General features: G+C 45.4%; 1 protein-coding gene across 5 annotated transcripts in view; it reads left to right on the top strand.

Annotated features, from left to right (window-relative positions):
* LOC135900601 (sushi, von Willebrand factor type A, EGF and pentraxin domain-containing protein 1-like) overlaps positions 1 to 21741 on the top strand; it is a 101053-nt gene extending 79312 nt beyond the window's left edge. For 2 of the 5 annotated variants that reach the window (XM_070535585.1, XM_070535584.1), the window contains 12 exons: positions 1725 to 1875; positions 4751 to 4819; positions 6219 to 6353; positions 10828 to 10950; positions 12381 to 12418; positions 14563 to 14661; positions 14734 to 14785; positions 15562 to 15710; positions 17317 to 17631; positions 18289 to 18413; positions 19320 to 19507; positions 21415 to 21741. In XM_070535585.1, the coding sequence (XP_070391686.1) occupies positions 1725 to 1875; positions 4751 to 4819; positions 6219 to 6353; positions 10828 to 10950; positions 12381 to 12418; positions 14563 to 14661; positions 14734 to 14785; positions 15562 to 15710; positions 17317 to 17631; positions 18289 to 18413; positions 19320 to 19507; positions 21415 to 21614 (1644 nt within the window). In that variant the 3' untranslated portion in view covers positions 21615 to 21741. Of the gene's footprint in view, positions 1 to 1724; positions 1876 to 4750; positions 4820 to 6218; positions 6354 to 7713; positions 8221 to 10827; positions 10951 to 12380; positions 12419 to 14562; positions 14662 to 14733; positions 14786 to 14861; positions 15223 to 15561; positions 15711 to 17316; positions 17632 to 18288; positions 18414 to 19319; positions 19508 to 21414 lie in introns of those variants that run through there. The other 3 variants (XM_070535586.1, XM_070535587.1, XM_070535588.1) reach the window with 3 other exon arrangements.
* The last annotated feature ends 3241 nt before the right edge of the window (positions 21742 to 24982 follow it).

The following is a 24982-nucleotide window of genomic DNA, read 5'->3' as shown; positions in this document are numbered from 1 at the left end:
AGGGCAGATTTCTGGATATTATCGAAATCTTTCCCTGGCGCCATTCACGCTTTAACGACCAGCGCCATGCCTTCCGTTAAGCGTTAAGCCCTAAGCAGGCCGGGCTACCGAGCTTTATAAGGGCTACTGAGAGTCTGGACTCACCCGTACGTCAACAGGAACAGTGTTGCAATGTTTGCTTGCAGCGGACTTGAGTGCTTAACTACAGAGACGGTTTGTCTTTAGTGCGATGCAATATATTACCTTTTCTCTCTTTCTTTCTCTTGTATCCCCATTCCACTTTCCGCATGTAGGGTAGCCGATAGAATTACGTCTAGCCATCCTACCTGCCTTTTCTTCTTTACATTCTTTTTCACTGTAACGCTCTTACTCTCGCAATAGCGACAAAACTGATTGGTGGAAAGTGCGGAGCGTGAAAGTTGGGAGCGTTGTTGAAGTAAGCAAAACTGTGGAGAGGTTGTAAGAAAAGGCTGCATATGCTAACGCTTTAGAGCCACACGACAAGCCCCGTTTGCGTGTTTCCTCGCAATCTTTTTCGGGTGGTAAAATCATTGTTCGGAGTCTTCGAGCCACGGCGGCACCCTTGCAGCTGCCACCTCTTGGACCTGGCGCCAGCCCTTGGAAGACCATGGGCCACCTCTGATCTTCTCTGTTACTATGTCTGCAGATTTCGCTGAGGTAGCGCTTTGCACACTCCTGCATGCAAGGACTATCGCTGAAAAATATGCTTAGAGGCCATATTATGTGAGACGTGCTTTCCTTCGACTCTATTTATTTCTTTTCGCCCGTCGCAACGAGTGGCCGATATCGGCAGTGACGAATGCGTTGGGTTATCCCAGACATTAACCAAGGAAAAAACGAATGAAAAATTATAATGCTAGTCAGAGTCACGGCTCGTTAATATGGACCCCGTCAATACGGGCACCTCGCAATATGGACGTTATTTTCGGCGACCGGTCTCTAGCACGCAATTCTGCAGTGTTAATACAGAAACCCATAGTCCGGACTACGGACGGCTATTTTGGGGAGGAAACTGGTAAATGCAGGCATTTTTGACTCGTTATTATGAACACGGGACCAGATTGCCTGCAAAACAGGCGCATCGAGCAGGTTCATGAACTGGCGCACCGATCAGTGACAACGCTAGCATATGCTAGCAGGCGGAACACGGGAGAACGCGCACTTCAAGTAGCCGACATGTCGCATTCTCTGGACAGTACAGTAGGACCGAAGGCGACAGTGGAAACCCGCATCTCCTCGTTTTTCTTTCTTTGGCTGAATAAACCGCGCACTTTTTTGGAACGATTATTCCTCAATGTTTCTGTTTTTGACCTTGATTTGTTATTATTGACGACTCACATTATGGACGATATTTCTGAGGAACGGAGGCGTCCGTTATTAAGGAGACATGACTGTGCATAACAAGGACCCAGCACTGTCTGGTTGAATAGCTAACTTGGGAAATGTTAGTGACGGCTTATGTAAAACAAGTATGTAGAAATTAAATGGGTCTGTACTATATTTTTTTGTTTAATTTCGTTGCTGACATAAGTCGCGAACATAAAAGATCCTGCAAAATATAAGCTTTTACGGTACGATGTGTATGTAGTTCGGAGTGTTGATGGGAAGTGCAGACACGAAAGCTAATCTCAGCTACTTCATCGCTGTCCACCAATTCGACTACACCGATGCGAACGTTTCTCGGCGCCTGTTGGCATTTGCAGCTGAACGTGTGGGATTACGCCATGTCGCCTAGCGAGGTCAGGGCACTATCGCAAGCATGTCGGCTGGCGGGCAACGTCGTTTCATGGCCTGAGCTGCGCCTCGCTGCCACCAACGGCATAGTGATCGACGACGACTGGGAGCTCTGCAAAGGTCAGTGCGCTTCCAGCAGCCGATATTGGAATTTATATCCTTAGCGAACTCAAGCAGTTTGAACATAACTCTATCCCCTTGTAGTACAATATTACAAGTTACGCTTATCAAGAAAGTTTTATAAAAACGAGAGAACGGTTCAGGGCTCAGGAAGCGAACACTTCGAGGATATCGACCTGCACTAGCCTCTGAGTATACTGTGTTTCGGAGATAAAATGGCCCTACACATTTCTCGAGTGTAAAGCGGCGCTACGTTACTGTCAAGCTCCTTGATATGTAGAGCGAGGCAGTCTTCCCTAGCAATTCTTGTTCACGAAGGGAAGATCGGGTAACAGGGGTACAAGGGTAGTAACGGAAGCCACTGACATCGCAAATGAATTCAATACTTTTTTCTGTCCTACACATGATCATTCACTAGACAGTATACCACAGCCAGTACTCAGGCAAACCCCTTATTCATTTTACTTGTTCCCTACATCACCCAAAGAAGTATCTGATTCAATCGCTAGTTTACGAACTACAGGTCCCGGCCTTGATAATTTACACCCTTCTAAAATCAAATTAGTATCGTCCCATATCGCCGATGTACTAGCGCACATTGTTAACTGCATGTTCATAACAGGCGTTTTCCCCGATGAATTAAAACACGGTAAAATAACTCCCATATTAAAAAAAGGTCACAAAGAATTAATTTCAAAACTACCGTCCTATCTGTATGCTATCTTTTTTTAGCAAAGTCATTGAGAAACTACTTGTAACCCGCTTAACAAACTATTTTCACAAATTTAATCTTCTCTCGCCTGAACAACACGGGCTTCGTAAAGGTTATTCGACCGAAACAGCTATAACATCATTCACTGACAAAATAAAACATGCCCTTGACAACTCCCATATTGTTGGTTCAGTTTTCATTGACTTCAGTAAAGCATTCGACACCATCTGTCATAACATCCTTTCTTACAAGTTAGAAGCTCTGGGCATTCGTGGCCCAGCTCTTACGCTCATCCGCAGTTATTTGACTAACAGAACTCAAGTTGTAAATTTCGGAGGTTCACTTTCACGTACTAAACCAGTCACTAGGGGTGTCCCACAAGGCTCACTTTTAGGCCCTTTACTTTTCCTGGTGTACATTAATGATCTTCCTCACTGTTTAACCAGTACTTCATCTATTCTATATGCTGACGACACCACTATATTCACTCATAGCAAATGCATAAATACTGTAATAAAACGACTAAATTCTGACCTAAGCAACTTATCTGCGTGGTGCACAAGTAACAAACTTCACATCAACCCTTCGAAAACTCAGTTTATGCTTTTTCATACACATAAACGCGTCATCGCACCCGCGCCACCACTCGTCTTACAAACCCATGTTCTCTCACCTGCACATGAAGTTGTCTTCCTTGGCGTCAAACTTGATCCCCAACTTAAATTTAACTTGCATGCTGACATGGTCTCAAAAAAAATTGCCTTTGGAATAAGAGTACTAATCCTAACGCGCTCGTATTTTCCACAAAACGTTAGAACTTCACTTTATTACGCATTTATTCACTGTCACTTGCAATACTGCATCTCAGTTTGGGGAAACACATATTGCTCGCACATAATACATCTACAGCATTTACAAAATCAAGCCTTAAGGATCATTACTTTCTCCAGTTACATGTCACATGCAGCACCAATTTTCAGTTCCTTAAAAATACTACCATTACGTTACATGCTCCAGCTCAAATTGGTTTTACTAATGTACCGCACACTAAATCATGAAATAATTTCAGATGCATTTAATAACTCTGCTCTTACCAACACTAACAATACGAGATTTTCCTCTAACAACAATTTTTTACTCCCTCGAATAAACACTAATTATGGAATGTTTACTTCGCTTTTTACGGCCATTAAATACTGGAACAAACTACCACCCCATATTAAAGCCTGCCGCACAACATTAACATTCAGGAGAGAGACGAAGAAATATTTACTAACGACACTACTGGCTACTGATTCATTACTATAAGTATATATTGTGTACAAATATATTTCGCAGTTTTCAATGACTCTGTACTTACCTATTGTATCGACAGCCTTTATTTATTCGTTATTCTATATCTTCCTTTGTCTTCTTTTTTAATCCTTTCTTAGACATTTCAAATTTTTTGTCGCATAGCCTATATAACATTTGTACTTTGCGTATTGTAAGCATATATTTATTTTTAATTATCTGTTGCAATAACCCCGTGTTCTTTGACATGTGTCATTTCCTGTGTTTCATTAACGTGTCAATTACCACATATTTATTTATGCATACGCTGTATCTGTTTTATTTGCTGTATTTTGAACTTCAATTATTATAAGCAACTTTTTGTATTTGTTTATTTTTTTCATTAACTTCGTGTTTTCTGATGTCTGTCGTTGCTATGTTGCCAAAATGTATTAATTCATGCAATGTTAAATTACTAATAGGAGGTCCCCCTGACAGTTCTTGTAACTCCGGGACCTCCTTCTGTACTAATGATGAATGATGAAATAAAAAAAAATTACAGATACCAAGGAGCTCATGCATGAATTATGCAGTGTCGCTACAGTTTACGAGTCGTGGCATCATTTTCACTTTTTGAATGGGAAGCTGCGCATAAGAATGCCAAATGGTATGGCGAAAATTTTTGAAATTTTAGCCACCTATAAGAAGAGTCTGGTGAAGGCATTAATTTTTTGAGCCAAATTAACGCGTTTAGTTAGGTCAGAGTGCTACACATTCCATGCACAACTACTGGTTGCAGGCTTTCGAAATAAGTAAGAAGTATATTTGTTCGAAACAGTTTTTCATTATATTTTCCTGATGAGATGGCTCGTGTGTTTTCTTTTTCCGAAGACACCTACGGCGGCCAAGACAAGAAGCAGGCCGTGTCCTGCCACAGCGCATCTGCCTCCTTTGAGAACCGTAAGTTTATGATTCTTTTCGAAAATCAAGAAGGCCGTTCACATCATATGAAACACCTCTTGCGAATAGCGCTCGGGGTCGAGACATGCGAGAACGCTTAACCCGCTGGAGCTGAGTATAGGTTCCTGTCTGCCGCTAAAAAAAAAAAAAAAAATGGCGTGCCTGTATTGCTAACGTGTGTGCCCTTCCTGGGTTTCATAATATGATGCGACCTGTCGTCGGTGCGTTGCAGTTGCAACTTGCCTTTGTTGTTATCGCGAGAAGCGCTAAAATAAATGAAACCTGTGCTTCGCAACGACCACGTCGCGCGCAAGTTTTCCACGTCACATTTCAGTATTACCAGTATGACAAGAAACTTAAATTGTTCTTTGGAGAAGTACTCATCCAAAGGAGAATTTTGTGGAAACTGAAGTAAATGCAAACTGAGATTGCTTCCAGAGTGCATTCCATTACTGTATATATGCTACGTGCGGTAAAAAGTGTCTCAATCTTGTAAATAAGCTATAAAATATGATGAATCGAGTCACTATGTAGAATTAAAGGTCACAGCGAGGCTCCCGGAAAGTTGGATAACCTAGGGGATTAACAGCGAGGAACAAGTTGTGTATCGAATAGGAGGCGACATTTCAACGAGGTCCTGATTACGACCAGTGTCATCGTCAAATGTGGACTCAAGCATTGGTCCACTACTGGTCGCTTAGTTTGGATTAAGCCCTCTTATGGCTGTTCAGAAGTAATGCTGTCATTGCTGTGCGAACTGCGGAAGCGGCCCAGTCAGCTAGAGGGCGATGGCAAGCGGCCATCTTTCAAAGAGAGCTATACAAAAACATTTCGTCCAGCAAAATGAGAAAAGATAATTTCACCTTTGTGGCTGTTGTCAAAGCTTCGGCTGTTTTTCGAGCTTTATGAACGTGTGCACTTTCCTTGTGGTGAGTAACGTGGAGAGTACAAAGATGCGGCGCAACCTGCGCCAAACGTTTAAATGTTCATCGGCGTGCTGCTTTTAAAGGCTTTGCCTATATACGCAAAGCTTTTTAAACGCAAAGGGGGGACAGTATACACTTCTACCATTCTGACAATGTGTGGCTGAAAAAGGAGGGAGCCTTTTACTTTCTAGGTGATTGAATTTATCAGTCTTACTGAAGCTACAGCATACCACTTACAACTTCAGTCACTCGTAAAGCGTCGTCATCCGCTGCCTATGTAAACTTGATACGGGCTGTACCACAGGCTCTGGTAGTATGAAAGCATATAACTTCTCCTGAATGTGAGCCTAGTTGAGCATTTAAGTATTACAAAAACCGACGCATTTTTGTTTTGTTTAGGCACATTACATTTTTCTGCCCTCGTATTTTGTGCCTTTGTATTGCTTGGTCCCAATGGCCTCTTCGCTACGCAGGTACAAGTTGTTCCAGACGAGTGGAATCCTGCAGCGCGAATCCATGTAAACATGGCCAGTCATGCATTGAAAGGAGCGATGGCTCGTCGGAGTGCGTCTGCAGCGCATCGTATGAAGGCAGATTCTGCGAGTACGGTGAGTGAGATAAAAATTTGGTGACTTTGTTTCTATAGTTTCTCCATTCGTCACGTGATGACCATCATGTTGCCAGGTTGCCAGTTATCAATTTTAGGCCGGTATGAGCGACTTCCGCGTTGTTTTCCTCCCGCAGAAAACACTGCTAATGCTCGCAACAATTATTCCGTCGCATAATAACTAGCGGCAATAGCAACTGGGCTTTAACACGCCATTATGAACGCCTCAGGGAGCCCACACAAAGCTGTGGAAATGAAAGCTGACATTGACTAAGTAGGTGGGTCGCGTTCAGGAAGCTTTGATTGCGCATTGAGAAATGCATGGATATCTGTATAGCGTGAGTGTCAAATTTGGCAGCCTGGATTCCGTGAGGTATAGCATGCGATTATTCGCCCGTTTCCTGCAGGGTTTCCTACTAGGTTGCGCCTGAGGTCCAAAGGATGTTCCACATGCGCCGCCAACGCCGTGAGTGGCAATGGCTGACACTCTTATAGGGCCGGATCTAATATACGCAAAAATTATAGGGGTGCGCGGAAATTCGGAACTTTCGAATAACGAACCGAATATTGCCCTATTAGATTGCGCCTTCGGATCGAACGGACACTACTCAATTTGGCTTTCCAATCGAATAGTCGCTGTTCCTAAATATAAAGTTTTTCGAATAGTTTTCGAATATTTAAAAACGACAAATGTTCGCAATCAATCATAAAATTGAAGCAAAATACAATAAATTTAATCCTGGTGGCTATATAGAATACAAAACAAGAAAAGGTGTGCTGGAACACGCTCTATATCGCTCTGGGAGCGAAATATTTCAAGGAAAATCGCCATCGTTTGCAATCACCTGAATCTGGAAGTATGCGAATAAACTGCTCATTTGAACGTGCCGCGGTAGTTTAGTAGCGATGACGTGGTGCTGCTGAGGTCGTGGGGTTGGTCCCAGCTTTGAAGAGCGCATTTTCATGGGAGCAATATTAAAGAAAAAGAACGATCATGTATTTAGATGAAGAGGTAGTCAGTAACGAACCCCAGGTGGTGAAACTCACTCCGGAGTCCCCACTACGGCTTGCCTAACAATGACATCGTGGTTCTGGCACGTAAAACCCATTTTTTGTGCGGGATTATTTGCGATAATTCTCCATTTGTACTCTTAAAATACAAACCTTTCATAAAGTGCAATATAATAACAGAAACTTACGAACGTTGTGAATATTCCAGAATGTGAAAATAACTTTATTTTATGGATGGAAACGGGGTCTTCATTTTTTAACGCCAAAGTGCTTTACGCTGGAGTCCACCATTAACCTTCTATAAGGAATGTGACGTTGGCGCGAATGCGTAAAACATGCTGTCTTGACAGGCATGGCGCCGCCATCCCGGAGCGGTGAAGCGAGGTACTCCATCATGAGACGAACGAGCACCGACAGTGAGCACTTCGGTGGTCTCAGCGCGGCGGAGGCTCCAACGCGGCGTAGCCTGGTGTAGGTGGTGTAGGCCTTCTGCTCAGGTGACGGCGGAGTTTCCGCACGTGGTCCGATTACCCTGTGACGCCCTCGTCGGAGTCCAGGTTCAACGTGCATCAGCAGCGCTTACACCTCGGCTACTGCTCTTCGCTTGCGAATGGGACCAACTAAGAAAACAGCTGTGCTAAGCGGCGCAGAAAGGGAACGACGTCGACAGGCGATTCTCGCTTTGGCCCGGCGAGAGACACGCCAGCGTGAAGGGTTACTGCCAGCTCCCTCCGAGGAGGGTTGGAAACAGTTGCTGACAAGAGCAGACAAGAAAACGCAACTCGTACTCGTCTCTTGGCCCCAGGACGTCGCCCCCACCTGGGAGACACACTAGGCCTACCTGCCCTAACTTCCTACCCTGCAGTGGCAAATAAAGTTGTTTCACTCTCTCTGAAGGAGAACGCCTTGGCGCGTTCGCGGCGCACGCTGCGAACGCGCCAAGAAAGCCATTATGAAGGTAATAAAGAAAAAAAAATACTCGCATTCCCGGAGCTGAGCGCGTCGCAACTCAACTGGCTGCCTAAGACACTACGGTGCCGGAACAAAACGCTGTTACCTTAACCGAAGCGACTTGGCAGAAGGACGCCGCTCGCCAAGAGGACGCCGCGCGCAAAGCAAACCTGCAACACGGTCGCCGACCCGCAAATCGTGCGCCTTTCGCTGAAGCGGACCGTGAGTTCAAGAAGCAAACGTGCAACAGCTTCTGTGTCCTGTGAAGGCATGTTTCACTTTCGTGTTCCACCGTTTTCATTGAAAGAGGGATCAATCGTATCTTGATAACAATGAAAAAAGCATTTGATATTCGACTCGATTCCATGATTACCCGCCGTGGTTGCTCAGTGGCTATGGTGTTGGGCTGCTGAGCACGAGGTCGCGGGATCGAATCCCGGCCACGGCGGCCGCATTTCGATGGGGGCGAAATGCGAAAGCACCCGTGTGCTTAGATTTAGGTGCACGTTAAAGAACCCCAGGTGGTCAAAATTTCCGGAGTCCTCCACTACGGCGTGCCTCATAATCAGAAAGTGGTTTTGGCACGTAAAACCCCAAATATTATTATCGATTCTATGATTCCCTTCTACCACTATTCGATTTGTATTCGATTCGGTCTCGAAAGTTCCATTCGGGCATTCTTACCAAGACCATCCATGGATGTGAGGACGGCCACCGCGGAAGCTATATGGTAGAGTGTTGCATTTATAACGTGGAAGATGGGGGTTCGGCTCTCAATATTTGCACCAAGTTGTCGTTTCGTTGGCCTTCATTTTTCTTTTCCCGATTTTTTTTCTACACTTCAATAAAGAATACACGTTAATTTCCCAGACGCTTTCCGTGGCTTCATTGTCCGTGGACTTCATGTGGCTGTAACTGACAAAGAAAATTCAGCTTCTCAGTTTCCCTAATTGTTCTAACCCATCGCGTATCTGCTGGCCCTATGACTGCACGCCTTTAACTGTAAAGTAATGTTAAAGACTGGCCAAGGCCGGTGTTTCAGTACTGCGTCGCCATGGCAACAGCGAAGTGTCCGTGTTTGCAGTGTGTCCAAACTCCTGGCGCTCTCTAAGTTTGTTATTTATTATTTATTAGGCCCTCGAATAGTTCCTGGCAGCTCTATAGCTTCCGGAACATAGCGGTTTCGCCGAAGCCTGGCGTAACGTTAATGAAACCATGCCGGGTGACAGCCGTTATATTGGATGGTCTTGTCTTGGGATAGCGCTGATATTCGAGTGGCAGCGAATGTGTGGATCGACCAACGGGACGACTCGTGCTGCCCCCCCTACTTAAGCGGTAATCGACGGCAATTTCCGGCGGTAGACGGCGTGCCTGTGGTTTTCGAGCGACGGAAATTGGTCTTGAACTTTGCTTACCCCTTTGCACGGTCTTTCAATGGACCGTGAGTACTTATTTCTACGGTGTAACCAATGTTAACGAAGTTATACTCTGGGGAAGAAAATTGTGCGTTTCCAAGAAGCTTGTTATAAGCCAGTTCATTATATATGTGCAGTCCTTCCGGGCTGAAATCGCACTGATGGTGGTAGACGGGCAGTGGAATTTCGTTTACCAAAGAAACAAACCGGTGAAGAATAAATGTCTAGTGAATAATTTGTATGTAATGCTAGTATAATCTGTACCTTGCGGTAAGCTCAATCACAGCAACGCAACTAGATTTTTCTATGTATCCTTGTGCCCTTTAAAGTAAAGTATTATGCTGCGTTCACTATGCGGATGGAACTGCGTTAGCTCATACCTTCTTGGATACTGGTACCAGTAGCGGCTCTCCGAAGCGCTGTTAGCAGTAGTGCTATTAGTCTTACCTTTCACAAAGCAATTTTTAGTGTCCTAAATAATAGTACTTCATTTGAAACCGACTTGGTGTGAGCGACTGACGTGCAGCTGGTAATAAACGTCAAAAGCGCTCTATATATTCACCTCAGTCTCGCCTTTAGTCTGTTTATGAAATAACCATTCGTAAAATAAAATAAAAGAAAAGAAAGACAGAAAGTAAATTAAAGTTACAAAGAAGTAGGCATTCAGACACGAGCATAAGTAGGGGCAAACGGACGAGAGAAACGTCAGCCATAAATCGAAAATTCGCACAACGTCGGAAAAGAAGAACAAAACTTATCTGCGCATGCTCAGAAAATTTTCATGCTCAAGTAGTTCAAGCAGTACCAACTAGCCCAAGTTTTTTTCGTTCCAAGAAAGTAAATAGTTTCATCTTGTCCTTTCACTTACAAGTTGAACAGGCAAAAATAGGTTCTCCGAACATGATTTCATCGTAAGTGTTAGCATAGGACAACATCGTTACGGCTAGCTAGAGAGAAGCGGTATTATGGGGGAGAGAAAATACCATGAAACGGAACTATCCACTGACTCTACCAGCCATGTTTCTTCTACTTCGGCGTGATGTATCCGTTCTGCCCGTGCTTCACTAGTTCAGGGGCTCATTGTTTCTTGTTTTGCAGACGTCGACGAATGTTTAATAGAAAGACACAACTGTTCCCACGTATGCATCAACATGCCCGGGTACTATAAGTGCGCATGTCCAGAGAGAATGATCCTTAGCAACGATGGCATCACGTGTGTGGGTAAGCTTTGACGCTGTTGCGAATTACATAGCGTTAGTTCTCCGAGAATTAGCGCGTTTTCACTGTTAACGACTTTGTTAAAATGTCTGTTTGTGCCAACAAGAGCAGTTTTCACTTTGCTGTCAGCTAAATGGCTATCATGCTTATTTGTACCTCTCACATGCTTGTATACGAGGCCCTTAGATTCTACGTAAGATGCCCTGCCAGAAATCGTTGTCACCTGCATAACTAAATCACCATAGCTTCAAAATGGAACCTGTCACCACTTGTTTGAATGCTTGTGATGCAAAATGTAGATAGGAGGAAGAAAAAAAAAACTGCACAGAACGACCACCGTTTCTAGTGCTTCTTCTGTCCGTTTCCTTTTCTTTCCGCTAACGTTCTGCGCGAGAAACACTGACAACTATACACCAACTAGTCCAACATTGTACTTCAATACACACGCCAGCCTATAGCTTGACAAGGTGTTCTTTGTCACCGCTAACCTACGGTTGGCAAAATAATTTGTTAAGGAGGCCTCGAGACTAGTCTCGGTGCAGAGGTGCCGTTTTCTTTATGCCTTAACGTCTTCCATTCTTGTTTCATAGTTCATAAGTGTCGACGTGTCGGCCAAGCCACTCGCAACAGTTGAATGTAGCGAAACCAGCGCGCATAGAGGGCGAACAGGGCGCACACGTTTTGCGTTCATTGTACATGTGCTGGTTGCACTATTTATTCTTGAACGGTTTCGTGATGATCCGTCAACCAACTTGTTTCGAGCTGAAGGTATGCGCATCATCATACAGGCATGCAGTATTAGTAGCATTATGTCAGGGGTTAGAGAATTAGAGCGGTGTGCCTGTTTAAACTAGGTGCGTTTGTTTCTCTTCCAAGCCATGATTTCCGATGGGAGCATGTGTTTAACCTTGATCCCAACACGTCACGTGACAGCTAGGCCAGGAAGCAGTACTGAATGCACTCGCCTCACTGAGTGTGGGAAAACTGTGTACAACGCGTGTAATACGCGCAAGTTGCGTGCGTTGCACACAATTAGCCGATTGCGATTACGCAATGTTCGCGACTTTCGATTAATCGGGCCTTACCATGGTAGACCATTGCTGTCTCTTTCACTTATGTTATATGCAAGGAAACCTCTATGACCCATCTCATGTTAAATAATGTAGCTATGGGCACTAAAAATTTACCAAATACCTAAACGGAGCAGCTGGTTGACAAGAGCATTTCATGACGATGAGCAAAACGTGAACAAGGTGAATGCAGGCTCCTGCATTCACCTTGTTCACATTTTGCTCATCGTCTTGAATTTCCATCTCCCGCATTCCCCGTCTTTTCTCAAGAGCATTTCGTGGTATTTATAATATAAGACACACGATTAGTGACTATTCAAAGCGTATGCGATCAGGTTTAACCGTAACGCGCTCCATTTACAGATACCAGTTATTGCATCGACGTTTCGTCGGCGTATGTGGTGAGTACCTCACAGTTGGCTTCTGTCAACGTGTTATATATATTTTTTTAGATATAGCGCTCTGCGATAATACTGCAGCGACAACAAGCGAGCGGTGTGGCCCGACTCGAACGATGCATAATTAATATCCCCTTGATTTATATTTTTGCCCAATACTTGTCAGTAACAGCAAAATGTATAGTAATAATATGGTCCTTTGAGTAGCATTCATATTGTGCTATTGGACAGAATTTTTCATACATATTGGAATGAAATTTTTAAAGAGCTGAATATATAGGTAATAGAGCAGTGACTTCAGTACCTTTCGCAATTATCGGTCATGTCACGCACAGAATTAAGTACCTGAAATCATGTACTTAGCTAGAAACCATCCATAACCCTTGTAAACGAGTATTACAAGAACACGTATTCCCAACGTCTTTCTCAACGTTTTTTTTTTGTTATGCGAGCATGATGTCCCAGTCATCAATGATCTATTTCTGCGTGCTACTGAGACAGCACGCTAACCTTTGCTTTTGACTTGGTGGGCAAAAGATGCCGCAACTACTCCACTTGTGGGAGGTCGATTGTTCACGGCTTGACGACCTTACAGGGATGCTGATGCTGCAATGGCTAGGACTCAAGACGTACTTGTGGTTGCTTTCTCTGGTTGGCTTTTGATACTAAACTGGTTCGCAGCCTCGCTGTACCTTACGGCAAATCTGATATTGATGTTGCCCATCAGTGGCGTGTTAGGTGGCTAATGACACACAAAACTTTCACATGTAAAGTTGTTACCCGTAGCCGCAAGAACCTAACCTTTGATTTCTCCTACGCCATAATTACCGCTCCAGTTCCTCGTACGTCTACGTAGCACCATCTTGGCCCCATTCACCTTACTTCTAACCTATTACGGTCCGCCCATAATAAACAGATAACTGCGAAAGCTACGTTAACGCTAAGATCGTTGCGCCACAACATATGCAGCTGCCAATATCTGACGTTCGAAGACTTGCTTATTTATCTTTCGTGCGCCCTTAGCTCCAACATTCCTCATCAATTTGGTCGCATCTTCAGTAACATCTAATCTCCGCGATCGAATCAGTGCAAAACCGTGCAGATCGGTTAATAATTCGCAACTACGATCGTCATTCCTGCATTAGTAAAATGCACGACATTTCCCTTATACCTTTGGAAATGTACCGTTTTCCTGTCATTTTTTGTCTTTTCAATAAGTATATATGTAACTCACATTCATTTAGTCTCTTACAAACACCATGACGCATGTCTTGCTGGCTTCACAATCATTGAAGCTGTAGTCGCATATCTGGTCGCACGCTGTCTTTCTGTTAATCTGAGCTTCCTAGCACGTATATGCGCCTTTGGAATCGCCTTTCCGATGGAATCGTTTCCCTACCCGATCAAGTGGCCTTCCGAGAAATGCCGTTTCGTAAAACAAAAACTGCACAATGACTGTCCTGGCACTTTTAGACTGTGTAATGTAATGAATTTTGTTGGCTTTCTGCGCATTGATCGACGATCTGTCTGCTATAATTTACACTTGTTTGCGTGTTGATGTATTGTGTTGCTGTTATAAGAACTGTTTGACAAGTAATTAGCAGTTCTTAATCAGAGAAAAGTTAGGGTTCGTAGCTGTATGGCTTTCTGCTAATGATCATTTATTTATTTTTATTTATTTAACAATACTGTTGGCTGAAGGCCGTTACAGGGTGGCTTCAAGACAAACAATACAAGATAGCAGCACTGCCGCAGTGTAGAACAGACAAGATAAGGCATACACACAGGCAAATGCACAATGCAACATTGCATTGCAAATGCATGCAACGTGCAGACACCGGTTCGATTTATGACCGCAGCATCTATTTTCTGATAGAACGTAATGCGTAATATTCTTGTGTACTTGAATTAAAACGAATCTTAAAGAACCATTGGTGGCCAGGAGTAATCATAAGACCTGTAATTTTCGATTGCGACGCTAAAGCCCATTCTTGTGTCAGTGAAATCATCAAAGCAGGCCATAATTTTTTAGCATATAATGTCAGGAACGACACCAAACCACCCTCGTCACAGTAACGACGGCGCTTTCGTCTTGACACTTTACAATGGAGAGATCAATTTTGGCTATACCGGCGTGCTGCTTCTAGGACGGAGAGTCGTGGAAGCGTGGCTGTGAGACCTGCAAGTGTGACAAGGGAGTGGTGCGGTGCTCTCCTTTGGCATGCCCAGCGCTGACCTGCCCCGCTGTGAGTATGGTTTCTTGAGTGCGTGACATTGCCGCATAAAAAACGCGACCAACGCCTGATCCTCTTTTGCAGGGAGAAATTCTGTTCAAGAACCCGTCTCAGTGCTGTGGGTCCTGTATCAAAGGTGGGAACTGCCTTGGGTGCTTTATATTACTCACTGATTGGATATGCTAAATCTATTAGTATTAATTGGATTACAGATCAAGGAAGACAAGGAGAAAAAAATCTGACCTGCTTGTGCGACTTCGCAGAATCACAATCGAAATGCCAGCGCAGAAGAGTTTGAGACAGAAGAATGCCGCAGCGCCTGGCGTGGGCGGATACGAAAGCATGCCGTCCGGCAAAACCGGCGTTTTTGGTTAACTCTGTAGCTTTTTCGCAGGAAATAGTGACTTGGGTCACCTAGATTACTTAGGCAATGCACAATCTGTCATTAACCTTTATTAGGAAGCATTGTGGGCGATACGAAAAAACGAACTGTGCCATAGATGAGCGTGGGCTACTGACATCAAACGGACATGAAATGGGAGACTTCGTGGTTGAACGTGACAAAGCATACTGTGTCTAACAAGAGGGACGGCATAAAGGAAACAAGCTTGCTTTTTATATAAAGATGAAGGTGGCACTCTATCAACGAAGTTCAAACAACTCGAAGACAGGGTTGCATTGCCATCGTAAGCTCAACCCAAGGCGTCTTTCAGTTATTCGTTATCAGGAACATTAGTAAGAGACATTTTCTTTCATCCTGTGGAGAAAGTGCAACATAGCGGTATTGATGCTTGTATTCTTCGCTATTAAATAGTGCGCACAATCCTATTGTGGCTCGAGAAAGATCAGCGGTCATGTAAAGCCAGGGCCACTGTTTTTTATTACCTAAGCTTTTCCTTTATCACATTTCAGAACCGCCGAAATGCACCCTGCTGCCAAACAGCACTCTGGTTACTTTTGATGGACTCTCTTTTTCGCTGAACAAGAAACGCAATTATACCGTATTCCAAGACTGCTACCACGGTAAATTCTACGGCTACTTGACCTTCGTGGGAAAGGAGGTTAGTGACGGTCATCGTATTATGGCCATCGTAAAATGCAATGGAAGCGTGCAAGTGTAGAACTTCCGACACACGAGATTGTCGGACGCGAAAATATCCTGCCATGTTATAGCTCGATAGTCGATAGATATCGCGGAAAGCCCATTTCAATATGTTTGTAGAAAATGATATGTTATCGCGGGCCACACAAAAGTACTTTTATGATCGTGGTCACAGGGATGCGTACTTCCCTCCGGGCCCTCTCGTCAAGCTCTGGCTCCCACCTCGTCGTGTTGGCCTTTGTGAGAAGCTTCTTTCACGCCATGTCGGGCCGTATCGAGTGCTTCGCCAAGAAATATCTGCCGCCTGTGGAATGTCTCCGCTAAAACCCGAGTCATCGACTGTCGTACCCCGAATTGACACCGTACATGTTTCCCTCCTCAAACGTAACAACTACGATGCGCCTCCTTAATGGCAGCAAGCACCGGGACGGTGCTTCATCCACAGAGGCAGCGCCTCGCCGAGGGTTATGCCTGGGTTGAGCGACGACGACGATGTGGGCATGACTGAACGGTCGAGCTAGGCGGAAGCCTACGTTTTTGTGCAGTGTAACTTGACGAGTAACGACTAGCTACTGTGGAATAAATACTCCTCGTAACAATATCTTCAGAATGTTTTAATATCTGATCTAAGTTGTTAGAGGAAGCATAAATGAAATAAATCAGCTAAGCCGATGTAAGTCCTCTACACTAAAATACTTCCTCCCCCTCCCCCAAGAAAAAAAAGAAAGTACAAATTCTTAACGCGGGAGTTGTCTCTATAACCCTGACTGAAAAGACGCAAAAACGAAAGACGAGTGGTGACGCAGCCTTGAAGTGCCCGCACAATCCGCGAGGTCACCGATCCGTGACGTCAGCTCCCCTTGACGTTACGAATTACGAAGACACCTGCTCGGGTCTAGTTAGTTATCGGTAAAGACGGAATGCGTTGTATTCTAAAAGAGCCGAAGGCTGAACTTTGAATATTTCGAAAACGTTTATTGGTGCCACAACTGCCCAAGTGTGAAATAAAAAATACATTGGCAGCCGTGACGTCCAACTTAAGTAAAAACTAAGGCTTTGGTGCGAAATAAAAAAAAAAACAGTTCGCTTTTAGTAACCAACCTTTTTTTGCGAAATTAACCGAGATAGAGTTTTGGAACTATACTTCATCAGTCGAAAGCTATATAATGTTTCTCTTCGGGGTCCCTTTAAGAAAGGCAGTATTTCCTTTTGACATGGCTACACCACTCGAAGCAGGACAGCTGTTTGCTCAAGGCTGGTGCTATTTTGCAGTGTCGGTCTTTCAAGGTACGCCTTCCAAGTTTTGGATAATGGCACTAGCCATCAAGATAAGTGCCGCTAAACTACGATTTCAATGAAGCACTGGTGGCGTCAGCTGGAACGTCTCAGGGAAGCTACTGAGTGTGAAATAAAGGGTTTGTTAGGAGGGGTGGCAGTGAGGTGGGCCCAAGCTGGCTCCCTGTGGCTCGTAGCGAGACGAACAGCACATATTGCAAGGCCGCGCGTTTAAAATGAATTGTGCGAGACTGCTATGAACCGTCGTATTTCAAATTTTCAATGTGCAGGTCGCGGTTCGCGTGTACATACACTGCCTAACCGTCACGCTGTTCTCCGGTGGTCGGGCGTTGGTAGACGACCGCGACGTCCAACTGCCGCACCACGAGGACACCATCATGTCCATCGACTTCGGAAATGGCAGCAAAGCGGTGGAGCTGCGCACTCATCACGGTCTGGTGGTCGCGGTACGCAAGGACGGTGCCATAGTGACGTCACTTCCGGACGGATACGCCGGCCAAGTGTGCGGCCTGTGCGGGAATGCCAACGCCGATGTCCGAGATGACTTCACCACCAAGCACCACGTCAGTGCCAAAGGCAAATCGGCAAGTGTTGTTCTACCGCGTCAATAACCGGCCTCTTGGTGACAGAGAAATCACTTGCATTGCAGAATTGAACCAGAATAGGATACATTAGAATTTGGGCACTGATACGTTCGTAGATGTTGTACGTACGTCATACGACGGAAACGGCCGGGCATCATCAGAGGATAACTCTCCAAAATGTATCGCTCATAAGTATTGGCCTGTGGTCATAAATATCTTGACAAAGGAGCTCTTGTCGAGCACCCCTTGATATGCGCGTGTACTCTTTGTATGCTCAGTAAATCTGTAAGTGAAAGGTCCGCTGTGCGTTCCTATCAAGCGCTTGCAGTTGAAATGAATAACTGCCCATTTCAACATTGAGTTATTTTTCTTGAATTTACTTATGGAAAGACTGAGCCTAGCTTTCGGTTTCCATGCGGTAATGTCAGGGATGTCAACAGACCATGTAAGCAGGTGAAATCGGGCAACAGGGGTAAAACATTCAGTGTGAGACAAAACCTTCACTGCGTCCAAGTTTTGGATGCAGTAGATGGGCGGTGGGGCACAGCGCGCCAATCCTACACACGCGTTCCTGCATCAGCGTAGCAACGTTTCATTAGAGTTTCCTCAAGTTTGTGCAAGTGACTGTGGTGCAATATTGTTTGACATCCTCTGCAGGACTTCCTCGCCAGCTGGAGTCTTCCCACCCCCGCTGAACGGCAGCGAGGCCGAGCGCCGCCAGCGTGCAAAAATCGACCAGCCCATGTCGCTGCTAGAGTTACCGAGATGTGCAGATACATGAAGTAAGAAAGGAACTCCCGGGTCAAGGAACAAATGCTATATGTATTTCTCGCTCGCGAATTTTCATATTCTGACTTATACTTATTTGTGTATTTCGACTGATTTTTATTTGCAGTTTGAGTGATTTTATTTATTGGAGCTAACTTACTTTATCGCCTAAAGCTCGAGAAAATCCATATAAATACTCCACGTTTATATTCCAATTTGCGCAAATTTTACGAAGAAAATAGCTACTATTAATACGTTTGATGAAACTCAGCAGTTTTGTGATATTAAGTTTTAATGCCCAAAAGGACAGGGAAAAGAAAGGAAAGGAGGAAAAGAAAAGAAAGCGGAGGTAGGGATGAAATCTAAGATATGTATACGTTGCCGCACACTAGGGGGAGTCGTAATTATTAAAGTGAATAGCACACACAAGTTGGTGGGGCAATATAAAGAAAATTTCGGGACCAAAGCTCTTAGTAACTTACTGTGTTCGTTCCTAGCGGCGCTCCGGACGCATACTCGTTTCTCGGGACACTTTCGATAATTCCTTCATGAAAGTTGGTCATTTACATTACAAACTGCACTGAACTGACACTCAGTTTTACGCACTGTCAATTCCTTTGAACTTACCAGGATAACATTTTTTTTACTTCCTCGACTACCTCGTTTCGACAAGCTTTATAACGCTCGGCATGTGGCGTATTAGAGGGGCATATCATAGGACGCATCTCTTTATGTTTTTCACCATGCTCTGACATAGAGAAAAATCGTTGCCAGGCAGCGCGTATTTTCACGACTCTTTTTTGTCTAACAAACAACAATTCTATTATCAGAGATTGCTTCTTGCATTGCCAGGTTTTACAATTCATTACGTTCTTGGAAGTGTAAGCTCATGTTCCTGCTCTTTCGATTTACCCAAAAAGGAATGACAGAACTCTACAAGTCTGTTTCACGAGTCTCAAGAATTCATGGGCATTGCACGAAATCTGCTCCCAGCAAATGTGCTCTTGCTACGGAAGCGCCTTCTGCTATTGCGACGTCTACGCTGCAGTGAAACTGGCCTGCGAGCAGCACAACGTGTCATTAAGCCACCTGCCAGGGAAAGCTTGCGGTGAGTTTGGCTTGCTACGCTGAAAAAACAACAAAACAAAAACAAAAGCAAACAAAAAACAAACAGATGCTGTCAGTTTTCCGAAAACCTTGCCGCCCTTCCCAATTTGCTCCACACACACACACACACACACACACACACACACACACACACACACACACACACACACACACACACACACACACACACGTATATATATATATATATATATATATATATATATATATATATATATATACACTCTTTTCAATTATGTCTCTTACTGACGTACATTCTTCAGGGCACTTCTAACACGTGCACCACATGGCAATGCTGAGAATTGCGTAGTTTTTCCAAAATATTGCTGTTAATAAAGGTTGGCGTGCACAGTCGCTATCCCTGCCCTCTAACCAATCATTTGTACTGACAACCTTGTGTTTGGGCGCACTAACCGGTCTGCGTCGATTTAGATTAGGTGTGGCCACCAAACCCTAATAAAAATGACGTTCATTGTAGCTTTTGGTCAACACTGGTCAGTCAAATATATTGTAATGATAACGTGGGCGGTGTGCAACTCAGACAAGAGATGAAGTACCAGAAGGAAGTGAATGCAAATAGAATAACTAGATACATTATGTTGGCATCTGTCGTGTTCTTGACGTCCACATACCTTTCATATTTTTTAACGTTTGCTGTAATTTCCGCGTTTCTTTTTCTGCCTCTTGTGTTAGCAGTAGATCGTTATGCATCGGTTCGTCTTCTGTGGTCATCTACTGATCTCGCTATAAGGGAAGTGTTTAGGACTTACAAGGATTCTCGGCTCGGCATGTGGTCATGCATGGGCGTTTTTTCGGGATTTCTAGCTGTAACGAAGCTTTAAAATCACGACAGAAAACGCGCCAAATACGCCGTCCACCTCCGGTTTGTCGTGTGCATCACACACCACGTTACGAAGCATCCGCCACAGGGGGCGCCGTTGGCGGCAGTGCTGGTGGCGCCATGGGGTGGGCGCACGGTGCATGTCGTTGGCTGCTCTTTCAACATGGAAGCCACTTACGTTTTGTCAAGGTGGTACGTGTTATCACACTCATGTATGAGATGCGCTCGCGATACTGTGCTAGATTGACAGGCCCGTTTTATCGAAGAGCGGAGAGGTTTACCTGCGGTGGCATGCCTAACTTGTGGAGGTGAATGCCACGATAAATGAAATGACCCACACAGTACTACACGTAAGGCAGATAAAACATACTAAATAGAGAATTCAGGTATCTCGCTGAAGCCAGTGTCTCGGAGGAAAGTTAAAAGCGCCTTCGTATAGCGCCGGACGTACAGGCAGAACTATAGTCCACGGTCGAAGTACATGTGGTACCTGAAATGCGATTCACGAGGTATACAATTACTCCTGACATTAGCGCCATATATTGGAGAGTGAAGAGTGTACCGACGATCGCATCTTCTTGAATTTTTGCGGTTATCGCAAGGTAATCTGGAATGCACGCGATAACGCTCTCTTTAAGTAGGGAACAAATTGATAGCTGCGTAATTCCGTTAGGAAGGCTGCCGCCCGTGTTTGTTTTCACCCCCACCGATTTGTGCCGTAGTTTAGTGCGCCACTCATTTCCACAATAAGAATAGTTCCTACCGAATTCATCGTTTTCTTGCCTTCCTGCTGAGCCAGGAGTCATATTAATGACTTCGTATTATGCTCAGCCACTCAGTCCAAAAAACTATGATAACGTTTTTTTTTTCTGTGCGGTATGGTTCGTTAGACCTTAGCGCAGTAATCATTCGTGTGTCTTGACACACTGCACCGTATTACCCGCTATACCTGGTGGGAACCTGAACAGGCATCAACGCATCAGTCATTGAAGAAAGAAAGGTGTACCTGTGGGCGTGTTTAATGCTACTCCTTTGAACTGTTCTCGCAGAAGGACGCTGTCCGCGAGGTATGGAGTTTCAGACTTGCGGCCCCGTGGTCACTCCTCGATGCTCAGTGCGCAAGAAGATTGCCGACGGACCATGCGTGCCCGGCTGTTTCTGTCCTGCGGACCGAGTCTTGCACCACGGGAGGTGCATAAAGAAGGACGAGTGCCCGGCGGAATCACTGACGCAGTTTGAAAGGACTTAGCCAATCACCACGACGAAAAACATCGAACCCGCCATCTCATCTTTGTCATTGGTGCTCATCTTTGGAACATCGGCACCTTCTTGCGGAAAAAAATATTTGTAGCTGTAAATGAAAAAAATTATGATGCTGTGTTTGTATCACTGTTACTTCCGTTTTACCTGCCGCGGTAGCCCAGTGCATTGCTATAGCGTTGCGCTGCTGAGCTCGAGGGGGTCGCATTCGGATGCGGGTGGTGTGCAAAAGTGCCAGTTACCGTGCATTGAGTACATGGTAAAGAACCTTAGCTAGGTCGTCAAAATTATTTCGAAGTCCCACACTACTGCGCGCCTTATAATCCGATATAATGCCTCAAATTTTTTTTACCTCAATTTTAAAGGGAATGCTGTATGAAGGGCACTTTTGCGGAGTTCACACGGCGATCTGAGTTGACTGGCTCTACCGCACATTCTCGCGTGACATACCTTAAAATAAAAGGGTCGGCACCATGCCCATGGCGGTACATTCTCTGCAAGTCAGAATGGCAATGCATTAACCACTATATGCAAAGCCTTAGCCGAAAATACTACGGGCCAAACAATGAAACCCTCCTTTCCTCAGTAAGGAAGCCTTCATTGCGGTGAGGCCACCTTATGTCACTTTGAAAGCTTCCTAACTGAGGCGCCCTCGGTGAAGGCTTCCTTGGTACTTCCTCAGCATAAGCAGCCAAACAATGAAATCTTCCTTTACCTCACTAAGGAAGCCTTCATTGCGGTGAGGCTACCTTATATCACTCTGAAAGCTTCCTTACTGAGGGGCCCTCGGTGAAGGCTTCCTTGGTGCTTCCTCAGCGTAAGGTAGCTCCAAAGCTACCTTCATGCGTCCTTACGCCGCTCCTGGCCCTGAACGAGCGCTTCACCTCACTGCTTAACCACGTGGCATTCGCTTGCGCATGCGCACTGTCGCCCACCTGCGGAGAAGCGCGAGCACGGTACGTCTTGCCAGGCATGTTCGTTTCAGTCACGCGTGCGGCATGAAAGCATTGCTAGGCGTTGGTAGGCGTTGCAAGACGCCGGCGTGCCAGCGTTGCTGGAGCACATCAAGTTTTGCACTGTAATGCTCAACTTTTTTTTAACTTTAGTAAACAAAACTAGAAGAAAGCGTACACGTTTCTCTATATTAGCTATTCAATTTAAAGATTGTGCGACGATACAACATTTTTAATAGAATAATGGTGTTCGCGGAAAGATTTGAAGAAATAATCTCGATCCCAGGCACGCTGCAACCGCTCCTTAGGTGAGGACGGGTGAAGGGATCTTTCAGAGTACGCTTGCTTCCTCCATCGGTCCTTCGCTGTAAGGAGGCCTCACGTAAGGTTAGGAAGCGCTCGAAGGAAAGGAACGTTTTATTGTTTGGGCCAAGCTACCTTCATGGGTCCTTACGCCGCTCCTGGCCCTGAACGAGCGCTTCGCCTCACTGCCTAACCACGTGACGTTTGCTTGCGCATGCGCGCTGTCGCCCACCTTCGGAGAAGTGCGAGCACGGTACGTTTCGCCAGGCACGTTCGTTTCGGTCGCGAGTGCGGCATGGAAGCGTTGCTAGGCGTTGCTAGGCGTTGCAAGACGCCGGCGTGCCAGCGTTGCTGGAGCACATCAAGTTTTGCACTGTAATGCGCTACTTCTTGAGGTTTAGTAAACAAAATTAGAAAAAAGCGTCCACGCTTCTCTATATTAGCTCATCAACTTAAAGATTGTGCGACGATACAACCTTTTTTATTGAATGGTGGTGTTCGGGTGTTCACCTAAAGCTTTTAAGAGATAATCTCCAACCCAGGCGTGGCGGCAACCGCTCCTTACGTAAGGACGGGTGAAGGGAGTTTTCAGAGTAGGCTTGCTTCCTCCATCGGTCCTTCGCTGTAAGGAGGCCTCACGTAAGGTTAGGAAGCGCTCGAAGGAAAGGAACGTTTCATTGTTTGGGCCTACGTCTTTATTATCGACTGTCGTTATTCCGGAATTTCACGCTGGAACATATCCGCCGAGACACCGACCCAGACGCAGTTATGTCACACTCTGGCGGGGTAAGCAAATAAACTTTCGCTTTTAAGCTCTCTGATGCCTCGACCATAGTGTTGCCGTGACGACTCTCCGTATTTATTTAATAACGTTATACTCTTTCACTGGGTAAAATGGGGATATAACAATGAATAACGCGCAATCCTTCTGTCTTGCATGCATATCTGCGCCTTGTTTTCCTTGCGTTTTCGGAGCTCTCTCTGGATCCCTTAAAAAAGAAAAAAAAAGAGGCCCCAAGGTCACAGTAATTTGCGCCGCCATTACTTTTGCCGCGCTCTTGAGGTAGCGGGCGTGCCATATCATTTGTCTCCTTCGAGCAGCTCGCCGCTGCCGAGGAATGTTTCCTTTAAGGACGCACAAAGCTTCCATAGCGCAGCATTTGGAATGATTGCATGCCCCATCGTTTCCTTTCATCACACCATCACACTTGGCACTGAGCAGATGACGAGTCGTAGTGCGTACGAAGCTGACCTTTTCACGAATCGCTTGAACTACATCTTCAGTTTTTGTCCCTCAACGCACATCAACTTCCACTTGCAGCAGTAGCAGACGGCACTTCTAGCTTGACTCATTCTTTTGGCTGGAAAATAGGCGGAGAGCGCATTGCACTGTTGCATGCCGAGCCAAGTACAGCTGCACAGCGGCGCTGCGTACCTGTCGTCGAAGCACTGGTGAAATCAATGCTAAATTTCCATCGCCCACAAGCAACACCTAGCCTGACAAGTCACAGGCATTGAACGGTTACGTCATCGGTTCGCATCTTGTTGAATGTCTTTGTCTGACGACAAACGATTTCGACCACGTCGATCTCTGCGGCTTGTAGGGGTTGGAGGACGGGACTTCGGGATGAAAGCCACAACTTGGGAGGGTTTATTCTACATTCTATACAGGGAGGTGAGCGACAAGTAACAGGCGTACAGTCATTACGGGCCGGCAGCAACTCGGACGCTGCGGCCCGCGGCAAGAAGTTCGAGAGAGGTGAATCAGGGAATCAGGGCATGTCCCAGAATGCTCAGGTCTCTCTGGAAGGCTTCTTATAAACCCTTCGAGCACTGTAAATCACGTCATGTTTGACCAATGGGAGAGTCCGCTCCGATGACGCCACTTTCAGCCAATGGTAGGCGCCCGTGTCGCGGTGTCGCACCTGGCGGCTCTCTGCGGTCTTGCCTCGCAGACTGGCAATCCACTTCTTCTAGGCTGGAGAAGGAGGGGGGGCGCTCATGCTTCATTGCACAAGGGCCCACCTGCACCCGGTGGCTCGGCTCCGCAGCGGTAGCAGATGCCTTCTTCAAAGCCGAAGGGGGACGATTGAGCTCCATT

Source organism: Dermacentor albipictus, chromosome 3, assembly GCF_038994185.2.
Source record: "Dermacentor albipictus isolate Rhodes 1998 colony chromosome 3, USDA_Dalb.pri_finalv2, whole genome shotgun sequence".
Classification (NCBI taxonomy): domain Eukaryota; kingdom Metazoa; phylum Arthropoda; class Arachnida; order Ixodida; family Ixodidae; genus Dermacentor; species Dermacentor albipictus.
This window is presented reverse-complemented; position numbering and strand designations above follow the sequence as displayed.